At 44.0% G+C, this 17435-nt stretch overlaps 1 protein-coding gene across 1 annotated transcript in view; it reads right to left on the minus strand.

Moving 5' to 3' along the window:
- The window catches only part of LOC115308496 (cholinephosphotransferase 1), an 87943-nt gene that overhangs the window by 29771 nt on the left and 40737 nt on the right, over positions 1–17435 (minus strand). The window contains exon 2 of the mRNA XM_040206065.3: positions 1853–1995. Within this exon, the coding sequence (XP_040061999.1) occupies positions 1853–1986 (134 nt within the window). The 5' untranslated portion in view covers positions 1987–1995. The remainder of the gene's footprint in view (positions 1–1852; positions 1996–17435) is intronic.

The following is a 17435-nucleotide window of genomic DNA, read 5'->3' on the forward strand; positions in this document are numbered from 1 at the left end:
AGCTTTAATACTCAACTCAAATGCGAATTGTGAAATCACGTTGTCGTGACATTCTTCGGCACCGGTGCGAAGCACGGTGGACTCCTAGCTTCCACCGTGCTTTTTATGCACACCATAGAACTTGTCATTTCCCAGTGACGATAAGTTCCGTCAGGGTACTCATTGGCCACGAACGCGAATCCGAATATTCGTCGACGAATTTATTGTTGACGAACGGATACGTCCGAGTGACGCAGTTCTCGTGTCCAATGCGTGAGCTGGGCTCGACCGACGTCAGGTTGGCACCGCTGATGCGCTTTGGGAACCGCGGATGTATCATAGTGAAAAGGCGGAAAGCTTTCGAAGGAAAGAAGGTACAAAATAGTCTGCTATATTTTCAAATGTTCGTACCGAAAAGCTGGCTTTTGACTTCCTACCCTCTCTCTTTTGGCCAACTAAACGATATACGATTAGTAAAGTCCCAATTTAAAATGATTTGTCCCATCCCAAAATTCGTTTCATGGCCCCTTTAACTTGGGCCTGATACGATTTGCTCCGAGGCGTTAGTTAGTGCCAGAGTATGTTTCTTCGGCATTTTATGGCTTTTCTTTGGCTTGCCGTATAATTGCCAAAGTGCCAGACTTCAGTCACAGACGCCACGTGTGAACCGAAAAGCAGTGAAATCTAAATTTGACCCTTGTTCGGTAATTTGGGACAAAGTTGCAACATAAAATCCTAATAACCCAAAGGGAAGCCTAACCCTGGCACCCATTTGGCGATTTAGGCTAAAAAATGCCAGATGACAGCCGAAGAACAAGCAGTGAGGCTTAATTTTGACATTTGTTTTGCAGATTAAAGCCAATATATCCAGACTCCGACCAAGGAAGGTCAAGTTTGACTATACCTCGGCTTTTTCTGGCTTTTTAAAACCCTGCATTCTCCATCAAAAAATGAAAGCCGTTTACAACTCCCTGTAACGCCGAATTAGAGCGCAGCTCTTGAGGAGGAGAAGGGAAGGGTACTGAGATTCACGTGTTCTCGGAAGAAGGGGTCACGTGACTTCTGGGGGGTGGTCACGTGACCTGGGGTGCGGTCAAGTGACCTTGGTGGGGTCATATGACCCCCTCCCCAAGGTCACGTGGGTGTCACGTGACCCGGGGGTGTCACGTGAGCCGGGGGTGTCACGTGACCTCGGAGGGTCACGTGACCCCCAGGGAAATTTTCAGCTAGATTTAGCGGGGAAATTTTTTCTGCTAGATTTAGCGGGGAAATTTTTCCGCTAAATTTAGCGGGGAAATTTCTCCGCTAGATTTAGCAGGGAAATTTTCTCGCTAGATTTAGCGGGGGAATTTTTCCGCTAAATTTAGCGAGGGAATTTTTCCGCTCAATCTAGCGGGGGAATTTTTCCGCTAAATTTAGCGGGGGAATTCTTCCGCTAAATTTAGCGGGAAAATTTTTCCGCTAGATTTAGCGGGGAAATTTTTCCGCTAGATTTAGCGGGGAAATTTACCCATAATGCACTGTCGGTTACGCCGACGGCGACGGCGACTCCGCTCCAGCCTGAAACGGGCGCCTAAGAGCTGCGCTCTAAAGAAAAAAAAAGACATCTTGGCCATATGACGCTATCATGAATGGAAACACCCCAAACCTGGCAGACGAAAGTTTTCGGGGCACTGATGGCGCCTATTTTGCGCAGGATGAGCTTCGTAGGAAGAAAGGCCTCGTCAGGCTCTCTGGCATTTTCATCTGCCTCACATTTCCACGCACGCTTCCACAACTGTAAACACAAACACCTACATAAACATGACTGCGTTCAGAAAACTGAGCTTGCAAGCGCCTGTAGAAACTGATGCCATACCGGCGCAGTACTGACCTCTGCAAGAAAAGCAGTTCAAGGATGGACCCTGCACTGGCGTTGTAGTGGTACGGAGTCTTCCGGAGCTTGTCCATCTGCTCCTCCGGTAGGATCCAGCCACCGAAGTTTTCCCGCGTTTTTGTAGTCTTCATATTGATCGTCTGGGGGAAACCAGATCAAGGACCACACTCACAACGAATTCCCGATGGCAGCATCGAGTCAATCAATCACGCTCAATTTGTCGAGCAATAAGCGTATTTTTAAACGGCAAACAGCAAGCTGGCATAGCGAGGCGCCTGAATGCTCGAAGAAAGACATGTGGTAATGAAATTAAAAACGAAGTCGCCCTTTTCCCGCACTATCGTTGCAAAGACAGAGGAAACAAAGAATATATATTAAGCGGTTTCGAATGACGCACTTCCCGATATTTCGCCTCAATCCATGCGCAAACGTTCGTCTTATATGATTGTGCTATGGGGTTTCTGCGCGAGGGAGCATTGTTTTCCTGCAGCTCGCTCGAGCTCTCGCATTGTGACCGACTGTGCCGGCCGGGGAAGTTATCGACGAAAAGACTAATCGGCTGGTGGCTGGTGCTTTACTTGTGTACGTATCGGTTTTTATTCGAAGTTAATATGAGCCGGGGCTTGAGCAGTCGTCTCGTCGGCAGTCAAAATGGCCCCGGCGGGCGCTGGCGGGTCGGGGAAAAAGTCGATAAAAGATGAGATAAGAATAAAACAATGCAAGGCGTGTAGTTTGGCTAGTTGGCTTTGCATAGCTTCGGTGAAAAGAAGCATCTCGAGAAAACGGAGGTTTAGTAAAAGGAGCATACAAACAAAGCGCTGAGTTCTTACACTCCTTTCGAGATGTCAGTTTTTTTTCGCGCTGTTCGTACGAGTTCCGTCGTCCACGTATCCAATCACCATGCTTATGCGTATAACCAGACTTAGAACGACGCAAACAACTTATCGATTACGTCCGAGCTACTAGAAGAAAAAAAAATGACGGAAGCCGTTCTGCAGCATGGCCGCATGCGGCGGGACCGAAAACAGGTTTCGTGAAACTGACTCTATTCAGCCTCGCTTCAAGGTGAAGTTGCATGGACGAACTTTGCGCCTCAACGCAGGAACATCGTCCTGTCTCTGAAAGATCTCGCAGAGTGAGCGCTCGATTGAGAGTGGGGTGCAAAGTTCGCGTCTCTTTGCCCCCGCTATTTCGCGTCTCCTTGCTTCCTTCGAAGCAAGTTCTCTTCTTCCTCGCTTCCTGCGCACTATACCCGCGAGCAGGTACACCAACTCCACTTTCGTTTCGCTTTAAGGCTGACCGCAGCCGGAACTATCATATCCGATAGAGGCGATCAGTCAGTAGCAGAAGTGCATCGTCAGAGAACTTGTTCTCTTTTTGGCTTTGCCATCACCGGCTAAACTAATGTAGCAAAAAAAGCGCCGAATCGCGGCGCCTTCGCCGTGCTTTCTTTAGTGATTGATAGAAGTCGCGCAAATACATTGAGCTCCGTAACGAAGCACTTTTGTCGCTACATAATCGGTTCCATCAAATTTTAGCTCGTCCAGCAGTACGATGGAGGATGGTGGCCACGAACGGACCTTCCGCAATAAAATGAGCCGGAAACATCGGCGATCGCGCATAGGACGATCACACTTTCCCCAAAGGTACGTGCACCGCGCAGACAGATCATTTTTTTCGCGTGAAATTTTAAAGCGCAGCTCTCTTCCTCTAAAAAGTAAAAAAGGCTGGAGTCAGGAAGGTTGGGCGCGTTCGCATGACAACCGACTTAGCGACGCTATTTACCAGTAGCGCCATCTCCCGATGGGCAAAGCTAGCAGTCAACAAAGAGCATCGCTGGCTCGCTGCTACTATCGGGAGAAGGCGCCGCAAATGAATCGCGTCGCTAACTTGGTCGTCCGCGAAAGCACACAACCTTGACTTCGGCGAGGTGTTTGCTCTCGTTTCTTATAAAAAAAAAAAAAAAGAGAACTACGCCTTGAAATTTCACGCGATAAAATTAACCTGCTCTCCGCACATTCGGTGAAGGTTTAAACTTGATATCAGCAGACGCCAATTTTACCGACATGTTTTACGACGGAAGGTCCGTCTAGTGCCACCCTGGATACGGTAGTGCTGAATTTTTTCCGCCCACAACCATATCGTATTGAACCCGACTGATCTATCAGCATTCAGCAAAGGCTCGCGTTTCGAATGATTGACCACCAGTTACTATCAGTCGAACGCTGACACAACACCTACGTGACCCTAGTTCGTAACGGGATCGAGTGTGTTACAGAAAGAAATTGTTCGCTCTTTCTTTTTCTTTTTTCAGTTCATTTTTTAGCAACTTTCACGACCTATAAGCGTCGCACTGGTGCCTACAAAAATGGCTGTCATCTCGATGATTGTTGTAGATCAGGACTACCATCCAGGTTGGTTCTGCGACGCCTGATTTTAATTTTGTAAAATAATAGCGATATTAGAACCTTACTCCTTACTTGCACGTCAGGAAGATGTAAACAAACACCTAAATTCAGAAGCCGTTCACTCGAGACCTAGGAAGTACGATTCTCACACCGCGATTCCACTATCGCTGACAATTGCGAATAAAAAAAATTGTCAGTATTACTTTCTTATTAGCTTTGATGTACAGCGAGGTGATGCATCAAAATTTAAAATGACAGTTGGCTCAGATACAATGCGCAATTTACGTAAATTATGTCCAGTTATTACGGCCGGTGACCGATTTCTCGCTGTCCGTTTTAGCATACCAAGTTTTATCGCAGACATCCGTGCTTTGAAGACAGCCTACATCACAAACTGAAAATTAGCGGCGGCTCCCAAGAGGGTGCTGCCCGTCGGAGCGATTTTCCGTTTATCGCCGCTGACTGAGCCGTAATCAGTAATCACTCGGAACGCCTTTCCAGGGTTTCAATTGGTGTCGCAGCGAGAGCGATATCTATAATTTGCTTTTTAAAGAGCGAGCTCAGATATCGTTCACAGACGGTTTGTCTGCTAAGGCGGGCGAAGAACCGCGTTTGTCTGCTACGAACAGGACGGAGAATAAAAAGTAAAATATCTTAAACCTGGACTTAAATTATGATTTATATATATTTCAAATCACACCTGTTTACTAATGGAATATAAATCAAACCTTTCCCACAAGAATATTACCCAATATACTTTTTATTCGACATTCTTCAATTATTTGATGTTTTCTACATGCGTTTCGTTTGTATTTAAATCAAAGATTCATGAAGCAGACTGAACATAAGCAGAACGCAATGCTTTTCTTAAGAAATCAATGTGTTGAGATTTATTTCGACCTTCCAGTTCGTTCGTCACTTAAGTACAATATCCCTTTCCAGGCAAATCAGAACGCCAAAGAAACAAAAAGTAATGTATTATTGTACGCAAATCTATATAAAGCAGCAAATAATTATTTTTCACGACTGTGGGATTTCCCTCGCTGCTACCCGTCTCGGGGGATGACACAGCACATCGGTTCAGCAACACGTTAACATTTAATGAGCGCTATCGCCAGCGCCGCGATCCCAACAGCCCCCGCGCATCCGCTCCGACGGCCCTTTCTCAGCGGCGGAGCGCCGCTCGCGTGGCCAGTTGCCCTTGGCCCCCTCGTGGTCAAGATGACCACTCATGTTTGTCGGAGGCACTGATCTCTACGTCTATTTGCTGGATCGCGTTTTACCTGCTCCGCCTATGGACGGGAGTGCGGCCACGGTCGGCCATCTTTTTGTAGACTTATTTATCTCTAGCATTTGTAGTAATATGGCGGACAGCGCAATGGCGGCAGGCTGCCATAAAATGGCCGTAGATCTAGTACACTGTACTGTGGGTGATATTTCGTGTTAGATTGAAATTGTTCGACAAAGCAGATTCTTGAAATCCGGCATGAAAGGTAGCCTCATCTTTGAGGACCCGGCGAAAGTTCTACGTAAGTGTAGCACCGTGGGAAAGCAGCGCAGCTCGCATCGAAAGCAGACTCCGTGCCGGCGTCTGCTTTCGATGCTTCTTTCGATGCGACTTGATATCTCTGAATATGTATGTTTTTGATGTGATAATCGTGCCTTTTTATTGAATTGTTAGAGTTAATCTTGCTGCATTCTGCATGTCATTGAGACACTTCGGTTAACTGAGCTTGTATTTTTTGTATTTTTGTTAACTGAGATTGTATTTTTTTTTCTTTTTACTTTGTGTTCTTTGCGAGCTGCCACTGCTGCTGATAGTAGGGAGGGGGCCGAGGACTCGTCAAGCTGCATTTACGCAGCTTTTTTCCTCGGTCTCCTTCCATCATGAATGTGATGGAAAAATAAACATTTATTTATTTATTTATTTATTTATTTATTATTATTCATTACGTCCGATGCGTGCTGTGCTGCTTTTCCCCGGTGCCGCAGTTTCGTGAAACTTTTACCGGGTCCTCAAAGATCGGGCTACCGTTCACGACGGGTTTTAAGAATATGTTTCGTCAAACAATTTCAATCAAGCACGCAATATCACCCCCGCTATTTTGATGGCAGCCTGCCACCACAACTGCCAGAACGCTGTCTGCCATGGATGAATGATAGTGGTTGCAGCAGCTGTACCTTGGCTACACTGTAAAAAATTTACGTCAATTTGACGTGTCTTTCCCTCGTCAAAAAAGACGGGCACGCTCATCATTTCAAAATACGAGGATGCCCTCATTATTTATTTGGCGCGAGAGCCGAGCCTTCCAGAAAAGCCGAAATCCCAGGAGTGCAAGCATGCGCAGATGGCGAGGAGTTGAATGCCCCGCCGCGCAGCGCGCAGCGGCGCAGCCCCGCAGCTCTTTCGCGGCCCTCCTCTCTCGCAGAATGGCGGTGTTGGTGCGTTGTTGCCGTTGTTGCAACACCCATCTCTGTTGTTTTGCGGTTTTGCTTTTGCTCCGAGTCGTGCGCCCGTGCCGCGCAGGCGCAAACAGAGGTTGCAGCAGCTATCGCCATGCTATCGCTCCTCGGGCGTTCGTCGAACTCGCCTCGGTGGCTGTTGACATCGTGGTCAGTGTAGTGTTCTGTGATGCATCAGGGCCTCATCAGCTCATCGACGACTAAATCGCCCACTTCAAGGTATGCAATGTGACTTTATCCTTGCAATGTCTTGCTTACGTATTGTAATCGAATATTTCTCCATGTTCGCGGTTCGAGTGCTTTCGGTTGAAGACGGAAAGCGCTCGAGCGTGTTCGAAATCTGCGGTCTGAGAACACGGGAGTCCACCGACACATCGTGCTTTTGGTGTTTCTTTTTCAGCACGTTATGTTTCCGTTATAATATGCACGTGTTTATTTATCCGTGCTGCAGCGGCGGCGCCTTTACTCAGAGCCCTGCGCCTTATCTCTTAGAAGAACTCGCGAGTACGAGCTTTTATGGAAGCTTAGTTTCTGTGTTTGTTTTTGCAACAACATTCATGCAGCCAGACAACATAAGCGAGCGGCTAACGTCTTTGTAACGATGCAATGTCATTGAACGACGTTTTATCGGCTTCGAAAACGGAAGTTTCCAGTGCACTCGATTCACGAGCCTCTAAGACGTGCACAAAATTATTGACCGCCCTCGTAATTTGACGGGAAATTTCTCAAGCAGTTTGGAGGGTTAATTGTTGTAAACATCCACTCTGCAGCTCGCTGCTGGCTCTGACTTTATATTTAACAGTGTGCTTATTTTTTATATCGTATTTTCCGGGCTATAGTCCAAGGTCTATACATGTTTAAAAGCTGAAATTTTAGGCTGTGCGGACTCTCTACGCGTGCGGACTATACACGAATTTTGTTTTTCAAGATCGTTCATTATGAGGAGATGTGACGGATTTTGTGAGTGAAAGAGTATGTTAATGATGATTTATGTATATTATAGGCAGGCACGTAGCCAGGGGGAGACCCCCCCCCCCCCCCCCCCCCCCCCGAAACAAAATTTTGGCTACGTGCCTGATTGTAGGCTTCTTTGTGTGCTAAGAAAGCAGACATGTGTCAAGGTGTGCCGTCTATAGGAAGATTTTCGTGTCGACTAAGCACCAGGTGCCGACTATGCACGGCACGCGGACTATCTAAGTATCTAAGCAAGAACTTTTACTTTAGACCCCCAATTTGCCCCTGCGGACTATACACCGGGTACGGACTATAGCCCGGAAAATACGGTACATATATTTTAGGTTTTTGCATGTCCTATATTCCGTTCACGCCTACGCTGACAGTGCGGTGCAAGCTACTTGTTCGCCAACTATAATTAAAGCCTCTTTTCGCTTGACCTCGCTCTCCCCGCGTGAGTATGCGAGAGGCGGTGACCACGTTGTGCAGAATCGACAGTTGACTGGTCAAACGAACATGCAACTTCCACCGCACTGTCTGTTTAGGGGTGAACATTTCGCAAAATCGTGATAATTGGCTCAGCATACCCAACGGCTGATCGGCTTCACAGAAGTTTATATTTTATTTATTTTTCTGCGCTTTCTTGTTTTATTTCTCATTGATGAGTACTGTTCATTCATTTGCACACCTGAGTCATTAGACACCTGAAATGACGTCGAAAGATTCTTGTGATATATCTTTTTTTTTTTGTAATCTTTAACGGACTGTAAAGGAAAATGAAGGTGATATATATGTGGATGCCATCCTCACTGTATAATAGTAGGGCTCGGCGGACATTAAACAGGCGGATAAACGTCAAAATATGTTTACTAATTAACCGAAAATTGTAAAGTCACAGTTTAATTACATAGCTTTTTACTTTTCTTATTTCACTGTAGATTACACTTGTGCAGCTTCAGACACCCCGGCCGTGACACTTCCCCTTTGGACTTGATTTAATGAATTTGTGTTTAGTATAGTTGCGTTATTTGTTTAGTATAGTTACGTTTATTATCATTAGTGCATGATTTTTTTTAACGAGGTTATAATTGCTTCCTGTTTTTTACAGTGGCTATTTTCAAACCTAACGTTGCATTTGCATATGTTGGTGTGCATGTGCATGGTGTGTGTCTGCATCTAACTGTGTCACATGGCACCTGTGACATCGTAATGACGTCTGCATATAGTTGTTTCACTTTGCACTCGGGCTCAAAGTATAGCTATGTTGGACTGTTAATTTCAGGGTGGCATATCCCACAAGCCTCATGTTGGCTGTGATGTGCCCGTCATGCTAACTGATGTGCGCTAGATACTATAAATGTATTATATTATTATTATTATTATTTAGTGGTTTAATGGGCCTCTTCGCAATTGCAATTTTAAAGAGAGTAATGTAACCCCAAAACTCTAACCGGCGATTTCCGAAAAACATGGATTACCCAAAACTTGCTGCTTTTTCACAAAATTGTTTCATTTAGGTTGGGCTTTAATAATGTCTCCGTTTAAAATTGCAATTGCAGCATAGCCCATTATACCAATACTTAAGAAGGTAATTAACATATTTTGGTTAGTAAACATAATTTTATGTTTATTCTCTTCTCTAACATTTGTCATTGCTGTGGTATTGCTGGCTACTGCAGTGTGTGACCCAATTGTTATATGTTTGTTATAGGTACTTTGGCCAGATAAACCTCAAAAGAGGTACCAGGTGTGCACCATGCCATACCGCAAAGAGCGGCATTTATCCGAAAGTGCTCAGGCTTATCAAGGAAGGGAAATGAACCCGTAGGTACTATCCAAAGATTGCCAGCCGCTCTCTTCAAGCCGCATGGAGAGCTCTATGAGTTCAGCAAGTGTTCCTAGTGGTCCTTGGGATATTTCATGCTGGAGGCTTATGTAGTATTGGTCTTGTCTTTGTAACTTTGTGGGTATAAGGCAAGCTGTATTAAATTTATTGCAGGTTTCAGTTGCACCAAGCAGGTGCACTCACCCTCAGGTTGCAAGCCGCTCTCTTCAAGTCGCATGGGGTGCTTTATGAGGTGAGCAAGCATTTCTAGCAATCCTTGGGACATGTCGTGCTTTAGGCTTATGTATTACTGGCCTTGTCTTTGTTACATTGTGGTATATGGCAAGCTGTACTAAATTTATTGCAGGTCCCAGCTGCACCAAACAGGTGCACGCACCATTACAGATTGCAAGCCGTTCTCTTTAAGCCACATGGAATGTTCCATGAGGTGAGCGTGCATTTGTAGTGGTCCTTGGGACATGTGCTGTAGGCTTATGTATTACTGGCTTTGTCGTTGTGGTATACGCCAGGCTGTATTAAATATATTGCAGGTCCCAGCAACAAAAATTGCAAACCGCTCTCTTCAAGCCGCGTGGAGTGCTCTCTGAGGTGAGCAATGATTACTGGTGGTCCTTGGTACATGCCCTTCTGGGGGTTTATGTAATACTGACCTTGTCTTTGTTATTTTCTGGTATATGGCAAGCTGCATTAACTTTCTCGCAGTTCCCATCTACACCAAGCGGGTTGACCCACCGTCAGACCGCAAGCCGCTGTCTTCAAGCCGCACAAAGTGTTCTATGAGGTGAGCAATCATTTCTGGCTGTCTTTGGTGCATGCCATGCTGGGGGTTTATGTAATACTAGCCTTGTCTTTGTTACTTTCTGGTACATAGCAAGCTGCATTAACTTTCTCGCAGTTCCCATCTACACCAAACGGGTTGACCCACCTTCAGACCGCAAGCTGCTGTCTTCAAGCCGCACAAAGTGTTCTATGAGGTGAGCAATAATTTCTGGCTGTCTTTGGTGCATGCCATGCTGGGGGTTTATGTAATACTGACCTTGTCTTTGTTATTTTCTGGTATATGGCAAGCTGCATTAACTTTTTCGCAGTTCCCATCTACACCAAGCGGGTTGACCCACCGTCAGACCGCAAGCCGCTGTCTTCAAGCCGCACAAAGTGTTCAGTGAGGTGAGCAATCATTTCTGGCGGTCTTTGGTGCATGCCTGCTGGGGGTTTATGTAATACTGGCCTTGTCTTTGTTAGTTTCTGGTATATGGCAAGCTGCGTTAACTTTCTTGCAGGTCCCAGCTGCACCAAGCGGGTAGACCCACCGTCAAAGACCGCAAGCCGCTTTCTTCAAGCCGCACAGAGTGTTCTAAGGTGAGCAATCATTTCTGGCGGCCCTTGGTACATACCATGCTGGGGGTTTATGTAAAACTGGCCTTCTCCAGTTTGATCCAGTTTTACCTAAGGAAAAGGTGGACCTCTATAGTGGGATGGACATGCATTCAATATTTTTATATACATGTATACAAAGCTGTCTATTTTGATTCAAACGAAATTAAAAAAAAAAAAAGAACGGCACGAGTTACTTAAATGATTCCCTCACTGTGTGTTTATGGGGCTCGGAGGACATTAGATAAGGGGATAACCGTTGCAGTATGTTAATCAAAACTAATGAACAAAACTTTTTTAATAATGTTTTTAATTAATTGTTTTATGGGATACGTTTCAATTCTAGTTTCAAAGGCAGTAAATATTAGACTAACAGAATTTCTGTATAGCAACAAGGTTCAAGATATGGAATGCTAAAAATTTGCTTTTTTTGTCACCCGATTCGAAAATTGCGTACTCGGGGAAGACCTCAGGATGTTGTGCGGACGTGGTTACTTCGGACGCACCTTTTTTATCTTGGAAGTATGACGCGGATGCATCTACCAAGGACACACTGTCGAGATAGTGACGATGTGCCCAGTACGACTATGTCACTCTCCCACCCACCATTAACGGCACAAATTCTTGAGCTCCTGAGCGCGGTTTTTGCATCCGACATTAAAACACAAAAGTTGGACAATGAATATGTGGAAGCCGCTTGGCATTTCGTGAATTGTTTAAGTCGGGATAGCCTTTAATATTGGCTGGCTTTTAACACTGCTGTTGCAGCATGGCCGATAAAGCCATTAGTTACAAAGCTAACAAATTTTCGTCAATTAGTCAACATACTGTGACGGTTATCCCCTTTACTGATGTCCACAGAGTCCTACGAATGCGCAATGAAGAAGACATTCTGATAACTTTCGCGGCCTTTTTTGAAAATTCTGTTAGCTTTGATATAGAATGATGTGTATACATGTAAAACGACTTGTAGACTGTAATCATGCACATGATTGTGTTACAAGGCTTTGTTTTTCACCCAATTAAGTAGTGCATTTTTTATCGCAACCTTCCAAAAATAAGCAAAGCATCCAGTTTGGTATTCAAATTGTATTCTATTTCGGTAATAAATCAACGGACTACTACTTGGTTCGCCTTTGGCTTCATACTGAGAATAATAGGCATGTGTGAATCATGAATTTTGGGCTTAAAGTGTATAGTGACTTGAGCTTATTAACTTTTCAGTTGAATATCACAGTGTCTGCACCTCTCTCCAAGCCTGTTACTTAGTGCCGTCACGCTAGCCTCAGCCATCCTGACAGTGTTGGTATCACTTGTTTAGCTGTAGGCTGCTTTGATTACTTTAGTACATATGTTTTCAAAATGCAGTAATATGTCAGTGAAGGAGCATGATCGTGCACGAATAGTAACTTTAGGTATGGTACAAAAAAATACCTAATATCAGGGGCAGGTAGTCATCCACTGAAATAAAGTTAGAAGTGAATAATTTTGATTACCAAACTGAATGCTCTCTTAAAATTCTCAAGGATCTGCTTAAGCTGCACAGTTGTAATCGAGGCAGCAAGCAAAGCTTGTCATTTATTTATGCTTGTCAGCAGCATGCTGCATGGGCATATAGATTTATAAGTGTACATAATCAGCATGAGGGCAATACATATACTTTTTAAATGAAATTCTAATTGATCTCGTTATCATCGCCCCATTGCCAAAGCTCTGTTAGTTCTGATCCAAATTATGTAGTGGCTCTGGCTATCATCAGGTCAAGGCCCACATAGAGGTTGTGAGTATAAATACACGATTTGATGGCCTTCTCGCCATGCTCATCCTTCAATTTCAAATTAGAACTGTTGCTGCAATGTCGTGACATAGCATGTTAGGACATTGCAGCCTAATACATATTCTTGATAACAGAATAGCTACAGTGTTATTTGTCTTCTAAATTTGACCTTGAGGGGAGTACCGACATCCATCAGATGCATAAACATTCACATAACCATTTTAAAATTTTTTTCTTAATTCCTCCTGTGTACATGTCAAAACCTCTCCGGTATAGAGGTGTGCATTTCCCACCAAAGTATGAGTCTGCGCTGCGACAAAGCGAGATTCTTGCGATTGGGGTGTTACACCACCACCTAGATAAGCAGAAGGCCTCCGCACCGTCATCACAGCCAGATCGATTGAGGTTTGAGATTGGGCACGAGTGCTGCGTCAGTGTTCGGCCGGGGCTCGTGTTCCATCAGCGCGTCGAAGGTCGGACTCGGGCCCAGTAGCCGAGTTAGCGCCATCCGACTGTGATGACGTTTCATGAAGGGAGAGGAGGCGATGCCCAGGCTTTTATTATTCTATAGGTGGTGTTGGGTGTTAACGCGATTAATGCGATTGCGGAGTTTGCTCCATGGGTTTCGCTTCTCCGCAGTGCAGTGCACATGCGGAGAAGCGCACTGAACAAAGCCAATTCATTGCAATGGTGACTTTACGAGCGCTTTGAAATGGTCGACTGGCGTAAACGACTTTATTTTCGCGAGCTTGATATTTCATACATTTTGTGAAGTGTCAGTTTTGGAAATACTTTGTGGGAACAAAATTTCACAATGAGGAGTAATGTTCAATGTATTCGTAGCCATGGGGTTACTTATTTGCATGACCAATTTGAAGCAATTTCGATAAACTCGCAAACAGTAAGCCTTTGCAAAAATTAAGCCGTTTACAGTAGTACGATTAATGTTGAAACCAATATCAAATACCGTATAATACTAAACTGCTATAAGAAAATTTTAATATTAGCACAGCCCTGAAAAATGGCCATTTGCGGATGTTTTCGCTGTGGCCTTCATCAATTCATATGGGCTTCAAGTGTAGCAGCTGCAACCTTGAATCTGGAAAAGGCTATTGTTTGTCACACATTTTCTTTATGGTGCCTAAGGTTTGATGTAATAAATGTTGTGCCCTGCAGTGAAGACTATTACCTGTAGCATAGCCCTGGGCATGCAAAGAAGGCACACCAGCAATGTCTGACATATCAGACTTTCAGAAATGCTATTGTCCAATTTTCCTCATCCTTTTGTCAGGATGAAGCTGTTACTATCTTTCTTGCTTTCCTCTCATAGTCCTTTGAGCGAGTTATGTGACGTTATATCATAGGGTGGCATAGGGTAATTTTCTCTTCTCTTTTCCCGCAGGATGTAATGGCACACCATCATCACCAAGGAGAGTGTACAGTGAGGAAGCTCGGAAACTTGAATAAAGTGATAAGTAATCTTTAAATTTTTGTCTTTATAATTACGTGAAGAACACTGATCATAATGACTGTATGCTACACATACATACTTTCAGCTGAAAAATGCAATCCACCTTTTCTTTATGTTTTTCTCACACAGTTTCAGAACACGCCGGTACGTCATTTTCACGAGGACTGTTTGGAAATAGAGCTGCCAGAGATTTCCTCGTAATTTTCACGTACAAAGCCGCAAATAAAAATGACGACTTTCCTAGTCAATTTAGAAAAACGACAGTACGTTATTTTCACGGGGGAAGATTTGAAAACGATTCAATCGTCATTTTCACGTCTATGCTCGTAAACTAAGAATGCGGTGCCTCGTTTTTTTGACAACTTTTCCCACATAATTTTAAAAAAATGATTGTACGTTATTTTGACGGGAAATGTTTGGAAATAGAGCTGCCAGAACTTTCCTCGTAAATTTCACGACTCATTTTTAACAGTGTAGATGTAATATTTCTACCAAGAAGATGGCCGCCAGTGGCCGCATTCACGGAGCGGGCAAACGCGATCCAGCAATTGTCATAAAGATCAGTGGTCAGAGGGGAAACCTGGGCCCAACGCTTGGAATCCCCAAATTGCCCACACGACCAAAAAAAAAAAAATCAAGCTGTTTACAGCGGAATGCGCATCATTAAAAATATATCGGTAGATTATACTTTGAAAGTTTAAGTAACTCTTTGTTCCAATTGTTTTTAATGAACGGACAAAATTAATAAATACTCTGTTATATTTAAAAATGCATCTAGTTGAACAGAAACACTTCATCTACAGGGTTTTCTCGACCGTTGTCCAGCGGAAAATTAACCGCTTAAATCAGCCAATAAAATGAGCGCAATTAAACTCTTCACAGAGGTGCGTTTAGGTGGTGCATTTATCACACAAATGTCGTGAGTATAAGTTTCCAGAAACTAAAACGAGAAAAAAAAAACTGTACATCTCTATGCACGCGAGGGAAAAAAAGAAGTAAACAAACGCTCTGCTTGATGCTGCCACTCCCAGACGGCGCCACCACCGGCGCCGCATTGAAGCAACGCCTCCTACGTTTCACGCGGATAACCTCTGCAGGTACGGTAATTCCATCTGTGAGTGCCAGCATAAAGCAAACTGTTTGTTCTTTTTTTTTTTTTATCGTGCAAAAAAACAACGTTTTTTGTGGTTTTTTTTTTTTTCTTGGTTTGGTTTTTGAAAATTTATACTCACTAAATTCGAGTATGACAAATACACCGCCTACAGACACATTTCTAAAGAGTTTCATTGCGCTCATTCTATTGGCTGACTTACGCGGTGCATTTTTACGCTCCGACATCTCTCGGTAACACCCCGTAGATACAGTGATTTAAATCAAGTTAATCTAGTTTAAATTAAATAAATCTGATTATTTCAATATATATCCAAAATTTGGATTGTTTCCCTCTTGCTACGAAACGTTATTCGCAGACGAAAATAGAACAAGAAAACACCGTGCGTCGTCTGCCAAGAAACAAAAAAGTGAATTGTCCGCTATAAACGAAATGCCGCGGCGAAGCGAGGCCGGATGCAGGCGGAAATTGTTATCATCTGTTATGCCTCGTTCGTTGCGATTGACAGCCCTTGCTTTCTTCGCAAATCTTGAGCTGCTTTGTTGTCGTACAGAAGCTCAAATCTACCGGCAGATAAAGACTCAAGACGAGCACTTCGGAGGCCCTCAGACCTCTGTCGCCGCTTCTGCGTTAGTGAGAAGTTCTCGCCGAAATACTGCCCTATCGTGAACTTGTAAACGGGTCAAAAATACCTCACTGGTCGATTACACGCGCTTCGAAGAAACCTGTGACGCCACGTCCAATCAGCAACACACTCTCTCTCTCTCTCCCACATAGAACGAAATCGGACCCGAGGTTTTTTTCCTTTGCCGCAGCGGTATTATTCCAACAGACACGAGGCACGATAAGGCACTGGATATGAATTGAATACCGATATAGATACGTATAAGACTCCGTGATCTCCAACTACAGTCTCTGCATATTTTTACGAAGGGTACCTTTTACTGAAAGCAAAAATGGAAACCAATTGTGACCTGATCAGTCGCCTTTAGAAGTCGAGAAATCAGGCAACCGCAATGACGTCTCACCACGGCCTTACGCCAGAGGTCGCGTATCACGCTTATATCTAGGGTTCGGAGTTTTCGGTTTAAACCGATAAAAGTACGCCGAATCCATTTTCAGAAAATCGGTTTTAACCGAAAAAGATCAGTTTTTAGGTTCGGCATTTTCGGTTTAAACCGATAAAAACCGATAAAAGTACGTCGAGTTCATTTTCTAAAATTCAGTTTTAACCGGAAAAGGTCACTTTAACCTTCCAGTCGTACCGCAGAGCCGTGGCAAAAAAAAGTGGAACGACAGTGTCCATCAAAACGTGTCCGAATGTATGGGATACACGGATGCCGTCACGACGTTTTCGGTCGGAACGTGAAGTCCTAAATGCCCCATGACTTCGCCATGTACGAGCGTGTTTTCGAGCTCGTTGTAAGGAAGACTGAGTTCATGGAAGCTCTGCATATTGTGTTGCGCTTCAAAACGTCGCAAAATGTCTCTTTTGGCGGTCACAATTGGTTGATTGGCCGATTTTGGCTCGGGCAGTGCTTCATCTCATCAGCCTGCCAGTGTCCAGTGTTAGCGTTGAGAGTACATTTTCAAAGCTCAGGCTCATATTAACAGGAAACAAGAGTCCGGATCAACGAGGGAAACCTGGAAAAGCTAAAGCACACGTGTGTGCACTATAATAAGATCACATAATCCTGATGCAGAGAAGGTGAAGTTCCATTTTTTTTTTTGGTATAGGCTTTGTGTCTGAGTTGTTTGTACTTGTGAGTTTCTTTTTTTTTTGTTTGTTTGTTTTTTCTTGTTTCTTTTGCAGTTGCACACCATTGCCAAATAAAGTGTCCATTTATTGTTCAGTGTATCGGTGCCGTTATTCTTTGGGTGATCACAAATATCAGAGCTAGAAGGATCATCTGATCCAGTGTCGGTTGGTGTTTATTTTATATTCACCGAAAAAAGCCGGTAAACTTTTGTGGGAATATTTATACGCCGAAAAAAAAAAACCGAAAATTCATTTTTAAAATTAACACCGAAAAAAGTACGCCGAATTTTGAAAAATCGAAACCGAAAATGCGGAACCCTACTTATATCGCTTGTTTCTTTCCACTATTTTTCTGGGCTCCGAGCGCCGACATAAGAAAGCTAAAAAAAATCGCCAGAGACCTCTCCATTTATTCTT

The sequence above is a fragment of the Ixodes scapularis genome, unplaced genomic scaffold, assembly GCF_016920785.2.
Source record: "Ixodes scapularis isolate PalLabHiFi unplaced genomic scaffold, ASM1692078v2 PGA_scaffold7__128_contigs__length_106722199, whole genome shotgun sequence".
NCBI lineage: Eukaryota > Metazoa > Arthropoda > Arachnida > Ixodida > Ixodidae > Ixodes > Ixodes scapularis.